Source organism: Phascolarctos cinereus, unplaced genomic scaffold (assembly GCF_003287225.1).
Source record: "Phascolarctos cinereus isolate Bilbo 61053 unplaced genomic scaffold, phaCin_HiC Scaffold_1;HRSCAF=81, whole genome shotgun sequence".
Lineage (NCBI taxonomy): Eukaryota > Metazoa > Chordata > Mammalia > Diprotodontia > Phascolarctidae > Phascolarctos > Phascolarctos cinereus.
In genome coordinates, this window is record NW_027555514.1 from 182,418,655 (window position 1) to 182,426,786 (window position 8,132).

At 38.7% G+C, this 8,132-nt stretch overlaps 1 protein-coding gene across 1 annotated transcript; it reads left to right on the forward strand.

Annotated features, from left to right (window-relative positions):
• Positions 1–941: 941 nt before the first annotated feature.
• On the forward strand, positions 942–6,666 carry MGP (matrix Gla protein). Its single transcript, XM_020994360.2, has 4 exons — positions 942–1,178; positions 3,847–3,879; positions 4,613–4,688; positions 5,863–6,666. Exons 1-4 carry the CDS (start codon positions 1,118–1,120, stop codon positions 5,999–6,001), a joined length of 309 nt encoding a protein of 102 aa, XP_020850019.1. The 5' UTR covers positions 942–1,117; the 3' UTR covers positions 6,002–6,666.
• The last annotated feature ends 1,466 nt before the right edge of the window (positions 6,667–8,132 follow it).

An 8,132-nucleotide genomic window follows, 5' to 3' on the forward strand; every position in this document is an offset into this window, starting at 1 on the left:
GATGAGGAAACTGAGGTAAACAGGGGCTAAGTGACTTGCCCAGGGTCACACAACAGGTAAGTATTTGAGGCCAGATTTGAACTCAGATATTCCTGACTCTAGGCCTGGTGCTCCAATCCACTGTGTCACCTAGCTGTTCTATATCAGGGAATAAGATGATACTAACTCCATGAAGGATGGGTAAATTACTAGGTGCTGGGTGGCACGGTGGGTAAAAGCACTATATGTGGAGTCAAAAAGACCTTAATAACTGTGTGATTGGGCAAATCACTTAATCCCTCTCAGCCTCAGTTTCCTCATCTGTAAAATAGAAATAATGATAGCACCTATCTCACAGGGATGTGAAGATCAAATAAAATGATATGTATATACAGTGCTTTACAAACCTTAAAATGCTATATCAATGCTAGCTATAGCAATACTTATTATTATAATGATGCCAAGAAAACAGGCAGAATTTATCAGGGTGGCATAACATTTGTCCTCCCTCCTTTTGCCTGGAAAAGTTGCAGGTCATGAAGAAAACACGTAATTGACCTCTGCAATAAGTCCAACACCAATGGGGAGGCAAACTAACATGGAGATGTGAACTGTGTTTTATTCCAAGGAATCTTCCCTCTCCTCCATCAGAGGGGCCATTGAAACACTATAGGCTCTGTGTACTGCAGCTAAAGTGATTGTGGGAAGAGCCAGGAGGGCATATCAGAGGAGGAATTATAAAGGTAAACATGTTTATAGTAACTCCCTTCTCGGTGGACCCTTGCCTGAGGTCTGGCTCCAAGCATACAGTGGTCAGAACTTTTGTACTAGGGCAGCCTCCCTTTGTAGCACTGGTCAAAACTGGGGGTGGGGAAAACTTCTGGCCCACAGCTGATAAAATCTGTGAAGAGTGAATGTTTGGGAACAGCACCAGTGCAAATAAGTGCCAACCATTCTCCACCTTCTCTGGGACCCCTCCCACTCGTTCCTCCCCTCCCAGCTGCTCCAGCTCTCGTAATAAAAACACACCACTGCTTCAACTTCCCAGGCTCTTATAAGCAGCTTTTAGGAAGCTTCCTTGTACCCCACCACTGCAAAGGAACGTGCGAGAGCTACCCAGAGGGACAAGGGAAAGATCATGAAGACGTTATTCATCGTCACGCTTCTTACTGCATTAGCAGTGGTAGCTCTGTGCTATGGTAAGAAACCTCTTTCTTCAGCCTCTCTGAATTTTCCATTGCCTGTGTCTCTCTCTTCACTTTACTTTGGACTTTTCTCTTTTCTCCTCCCTCCTTGACTTCATCCCCCATTTCCATTCATTCAAAATGTGCTCATTTCCCTAGATTTCTTCTGCTTCTCAGTGCTTTTCATCTCCTATGCTGCTTATCTTTTTATTTCTCTTCTAGCCTCCATCCTTTCTTGGGGAAGCCTTAACTCTGCTTATAAGGATGTAAGTGAACTAGATGACAGCTCAGAAGGGATGGGATGCTGTAAAAAAACACCGAGTAAGGAGATGGAGTCACCATCTAGCTATGTATCTTTGGATGTCACTTAACCTCTTTTTGGTTTCTATCTCCTCACTGTAGAATGAGGGCATTGAACTAGATGCTTTCTCTAAAACTGTTTCTAAAATGCTCAGGCTAACTTGTCCATGCAGTTTCACTTTAACATTCTCCTACTAAAAGCCAAGAGAAGGATTGGGTTAGGAAAGTTAGACCCTGGCATAAATGAGCTAAGGTAAGTGGTGACCTTAGAAAACCTTAGAAGACTCAATCTTTGTCCTGAAGTGGTTCAGGTACACTCCAAGGCTCAACTCCTTGACTTATTGGAGTCCCTTCCCAACTTATGATCCTTCTATGTCAGAATATGGCACCTCTCCTGTTGTTAAAACTCTCTACCTGCTTCTAAATGTGCAAGTTTGGAAGGAAAAATGTAAGACAATTACCCAAGTGATTTTAACTTTACTTAATCATCTGGTTATTTCAGGTGAAATTGTTGGGACCTGAGTTATGTTACTAATACCCCTAATTCTCAACTTCATTTTGAAGACATAGAAATAACTTATCTAGTAATGGATTTGACTTCTCTGTTCATCTACTGTCTAGACAAACATTTTAAAGGAAATCTCATTATAAAAAATACAAGCTGATCAAAACTGATTTCTCTTCACAGCTCTAATTCTACACTCAGTAACACAAAATTGCTCTATACATTTTCCTGCATCTCTATTCAAACTGACCTAATGCTCAGCAGCTATGTATAGTTTACTGGTTAAAACACAGATGCTTAAGTGGCCTTCAAACCCACTCATGGATCTATTATAGTGGGCCCATACCTTTGGCATCCACATAACCTGGAGAATATCTGAGTGTGTACTCTGCTGAACTTTATTCTGGAAAAGGTCCCTGTGAGGGGAAAAAAATGGACTTTGTGTGTATCTTTGTATCACATTATGTGATCTGGGGCTCTGTCCTAATCTCTCTTCTCTGTATTCTTTCAGTGAGCTCATCAATTTCTACATAATCAAATTGCTATAACTATGCAAATATGTGTATATATATTTGTGTGTGTGTATATGCTCCTAAACTTGTCTCCTAAGCTCTCTCTAATCCTACATCACCAATTTCCTAGACATATCCCCCTGAATATCTCTAACTCAACATGTCCAAAATGGAATTCTTCATCACATCTAAACCTTCCTCTCCTCCAAGTCGCCCAGGTTCATCACCTTCTGGGAGTCTTCCCTGGACTCTTTTTTCCTTCATTTTTATATCCAACCAACAGAAACTCATCAATTCTGCCTTTACATCTTTCCCACCTGTTCACTCCTGTCTACTCACACAACCACTACCCAAGTTCAGATTCTCATCGCTATTGTAATAGCCCCCTAATTGGTTTCTCTGTGTCCTTCCTCTCTCCTTGCCAGCCCATTCCTACAGGTGCCAAAATAATCTCCCTAAATCATAAATCTATGCTACTTCCCTGCTCAGGAATTTTCAAGGATTCCTCCCTTTTTCCTTATAATAAAATACAAGCTCCTAGAGTTTCCTTTAAAGATCATTATAATTTAGCTCCAATGTACTTTTCCAGACCTATTCTAAATCACTCCACTTAATGCACTTTATGGTCTGGTCAAAATGGTCTACTTGCTGATCTGTCAACCCAACTATCCCATCATCTGCCTCCCCTGCTTCTTCATAAGCCATCACCCCCTCCTAATCCTTGCCTATACATCTTAGAATCCTTAGCTTCCTTCAAGATTTAGCTCAGGTGCCACATCCTACTGGAAGACTTCCATAATAGGCCTAATTATTAGTCATCAACAAGCTTATGTGAAATACTGACTACACACCAGACACTATGCTAAATACTGAGGATGGTGAAGAAAGGTCTGTATCCAAGGAGTACTCATTCCAATAGGATAGAACTTTCTTGCTCCTCAAAATATCTTGTTTTTACTTTGGTTGTACCACCTTATGAAAATGTCAGCTCCTTGAGTGCAGGACAGTTTTTCATTTTGTCTCTGGGTTTCCAGTGCCTAATGCAACACATAGTCGGTGCTTTCTAAATAATTGTGACTGATCTAACTTTTAGCCTGACCATATAACTGAGAACCTCAGAATTCTTCAGGTAAGAATGTGGTCATCTCTTTTGACAGACAAGTAAAATAAGTATGCAGCCAGTCAGGACATAGTTAGAAATCCTGCTTCACATATATTCATTCCCTGAAATTAGCAGTAAGTACTTTGCTAAATGTATTCCCAATATCTTTTTAACTTTTCTCCTCCTATCCCTTCCTTTTCATCGGTATGTATGAATTTCAGCTATGCCATAAATACAAAACAGATTTTTTTCCTTCTTCCCCAGAGTCCCATGAAAGCATGGAATCTTGGGAAATGAGTAAGTGAATTTTTTTTTATTTTATTAAATGACCTGCAGTAAAGAATACATTCCTACCCTTATCTGATGAAAGGTTAGGAATAGCTAAATAAAGAGATTATGAGCCACTGGGTAAAATTAAGTCAGTGTCTGAAAACTCTGGTGACTTTTCTAATTTGTATTACCAAGTGAGCACGAGGGCTGTGCTCTCTGGCAGGAACACATATTTAGAACCTGATTTAAATTTTCTTTGGGAAATTCAAACTGCCCCACTCTACACAGAGATGGAAAATTTGATGGGATGATAGAAAATGGCTGTGTCTTTAGTTGGAGGCAGGCTATTTGGGTGGCTCCATTCATCAACACCGGGTCTTTTTTTTTCTGACTTTTGAAAATTGTATGAATCTGAGACACACCATGAAAGAAAGGATAGGGAGACTTGGAGTCAGGAAGACCTGGGATCAAATACTATCTCTGACACACATTGGCTGTGTGACCCTGGACAAATTACTTACGTCTCAGTTCCCTAGCAACTCTCTGACTATAAATTATAATACAGTTGCTGATCTATACTGAAATGTGAGATTTCTCCACCAGGAATTCTCCTAACCAGTGAAGTCATCGATCCAGACCAGAAAAAAAAGAAAAAAAGTAATTCTCCCAGGGTGGTGTCTAAGAGTTAGTGCCAGGATTCATTGAATTATAATCTTGTACTGTTTCTCAAATCATGCATCTTTGATTTTTATTTCTTTAGATCCCTTCATTAACAGGCGAAGGGCCAACAACTTTATGGCACCTCAGGACAGATGGAGGCTTAAAATCCAGGAGAGGTAAGTAGCAACGGGCAATGGAGAGGAAGGTAAAGGGATAGAATTATAAATTTGTAATTCAGCATCCCAGGCCTAAATAAACTAAGAAACTAGCTTCTCTTGTGATATAAGGAGAGGGGTAGGTTTGAGTCTTAATGAATGAATAATAACTGTGAAAGCCAAAACCCTCAGTTAAAAATATGCAATCTGATGATAAAACTCTGCACTGAACTGAACATGAAACTTTCAAAGGTAGAAACATTTAAAAACATGGGTTAGTCATAAAGAAGGAATCAGAGTATTTTAATGCTTCCCAAACAGAAAATGATTCTTTCCAAAATGTCCTGCTGTCGTATGGCTAAAGAGTTCATTGGAATTTGGAAGTGATGATCTCTAGTAAAATTATATGGTCAATCTATGGATAAATTATAAATTTTCCTTTTCTTCAGAAGGTAAAATTTTAGCCTATACTCCATTACAATTAAAGATGAGTCCTTAGAAAGAGCATCTAGATGATTTCAGGAAGACTTGGGTTCAAATCCAATCTCAGACACTTACTAGCGGTGTGACCCTGGACAAGTTATTTAACCACTTTTGCCCTTAGTTACCTCATCTGTAAAATGGGGATAATAATAGAGCCTACTCTGCAGTATTGTGAGGATCAAGAGATAACACACATAAAGCAGTTAAAGTGTTAAACAGGGCATCCCAAAAGTCTTAGTGCAGTTTTAAACTATTAAAGCTTATTATACTTAAACTATCACTTATTATTATTATTATTATTATTATTATTATTATTATTATTATTAATTTATATTAATTATGAAGCCCTGAGCTTCAGGGAAGGAATCTTCAGTAAAGGGTAAGAACTCCTAACTATAACCAAGTCTTTGGGGAGTAACTTAGAAGAACTCAGCCTGAGTACCAAGGGGTCAAAGCAGTCTGGTGAGAAATTCAGAGTATGTGGAGGGCCTTAAAGAAGGAGGAAGAAAAACTGAAAGTCTTATTTTCATATATCATAATAATCCTTCCCCTTTCTTTTCTCCTCTTCTTCCTTTATTTTTCTTCCTATCACTTTGTGGCTTTTCGTCTCTCTAAATAATTTAATCTTTTTTTTTTCTTTTCTCATTTCACCGTTATCAGTCCATGAATCCTGATGGTTTACTCTTTTCTGTCTGCTTCCTTGATTTTACAGGACCAGAGAACGCACCAAGCCTACCTATGAAATCCAACGAGAAGCATGTGATGATTACGCTCTCTGTTCCCGTTATGCCTTTATTCATGGATATAATGCTGCCTATAATCGTTATTTCAGGCAGCACAGAAACAACTGAGTCTGGGATTTTAGAATCTCCATTTCCATAGCCTGGAGCCTGGATTTTTATGCAAATACAGTAGTATCATTGAAACATACGAATCACTTGTTAACTGCATGTTCCTTCATCTTCTACTTTTGTCTTCTTCCTTATCAAAAGATTATGAGATTCTCCATTACACCTTTCAATAACAGACAGTGTAGTGGAAGTCAGAGGGGAACTGGGATTTATGCTTACTGCAAAATAAACTCCTGGTTTGATACCTTTATTTTGTAAGTTTAATTTTTACAAAGACCCTGTTGAGTTGCTTAATATCCTGCACACCTAACTCACCCAAGGATCTGTCAAAGCAGACATTCAACACATATATAGCATCAATTAGAGAGCGAATTTCTTAAATCCACTTACTGACAGAATCCTTTCTATGAACAGGGTTGGGGAGGGGGGAGAAAAGGAGAGGAGTCTAATATGCCATTTAGGTACCCATGATATTCTTTCATCCCTCTCTTTTAAGGTTTGGTGCTTGATTATTTCCACTAACATATTACTGAGTTTTTTGCTTATGCAACTTTTAAACATCATTATTGTATTTTTATGAGGGGAGGGGATCATTGGGAAGTGACAATGATGTAAAAAGAAGAAAAAAGCATCAATAAACCATTTAACAATTTTTTAAAATGTCATGAATGATTGATTGTGTCATTCCCTTCTTCAAGGATCTACAATGGCTCTCAGATGCCTTTCTTATTTATATCAAAATCAACTTTGGTTTCCCATTCTCATTACCTGGGTTGGGCTCTTTAGCCAAGTCAGAGGTGATTTATATAATCATGGAACCGTAGAGCTAGAATGGACTATTGAGGTCATCTCACCCAACCTCTTTAATTTACAGATGGAAAAACTGAGACTGAGAGAAATGAAGTGATTAATTTACTCAGGATCACCCAGGTAGTTAGCTTATCTGGTATGCAAGGGAACTCAGGTCTCCTGACTCCTAGTCCAGGTCAGGGTTTCTTTCTTTTTTGCTTTTTAAAAAACAATATGGTGGTGCCTTGCTACATTTCACTTCTTCTCCTAAGGTCTCTCTGCCAACCCAATCCAAAACCCTCTTACTCCATCAAGCATTCCCTGTTGAAACCCACCTACATCCCATCATGCTGTTCATTTCACCCTCCCCTCAGCCTTTAATTAAGTAATCCAGCTCAAGGTATTTGTTTACATTTTTAAAATTCCTTTCATTACGTTAGATCTTTTTCATGTGTATTTGTCTTCTCTCTATCATAATACTGTAAACTCCACGAAGGAACCATATCTATATCTTTTTTACTTCGCCATTACTTTAAGATACTATTATGCACACAGTAGGTGTTCAATAAAAATGGACTGAGCAACTACTTATTACTGATTCCAGTGAACTGATCAACAATTTTAATCAATAAGCAACAATCAACAATTTTAAACAGCTGTTTAAAAAGCAGCTGCCATGTGTCAGGCACGGGGTATTCCAAGACAGAAGTGAAATAATCTTTGTCTTCAAAGAGCTTATATTGTCTTAGGGAAAAGCAAAATATCACAAAAAAGTACTTGCAAAATAACTATAAGGAAATGTCTGGCTCACCAGCAACTGGGAGTTTACAGCATAGAAAGGCCACATGTAAGGGTAATGCTTGAACTGAGCTTCTGAGAAAAGTAGAGACTCGAAGAGGTAGAGGTGAGGAGGAGGTATATTTTGTGCATGCAGAAGAGACAGTTTAAAAAGCATAGTGATGTGAGATCGAATGCCATATGTGAGAAACCAGAAATAAGGCCAATTTAGACTGGAGAGCATGTGAAGAGAAATAAAAATATGAAAATGCTGACAAGTGCTTTAAATGACATTGTATTTTGTATTTGATCCTATAGAGAATGGAGAATTTATTGAGGCCACTCCAAGGAGTGACATGGTCACAGCTATGCTTCAAGAATATCATTTTGGCCTGTAGGATGGATTGGAAAGGTGAAAGACCTAAGGCAGGGAATCTGGTAGCAAGCTACTGTGATGATGTAAGTTGGAAGTAATGAGGGATGGAACCAAGGTGATGGCCATGTGATTGAATTCAAAGGGATGGCTTCAGAGATGTTGCAAAAGCAGAACTGATATGACTTGGAC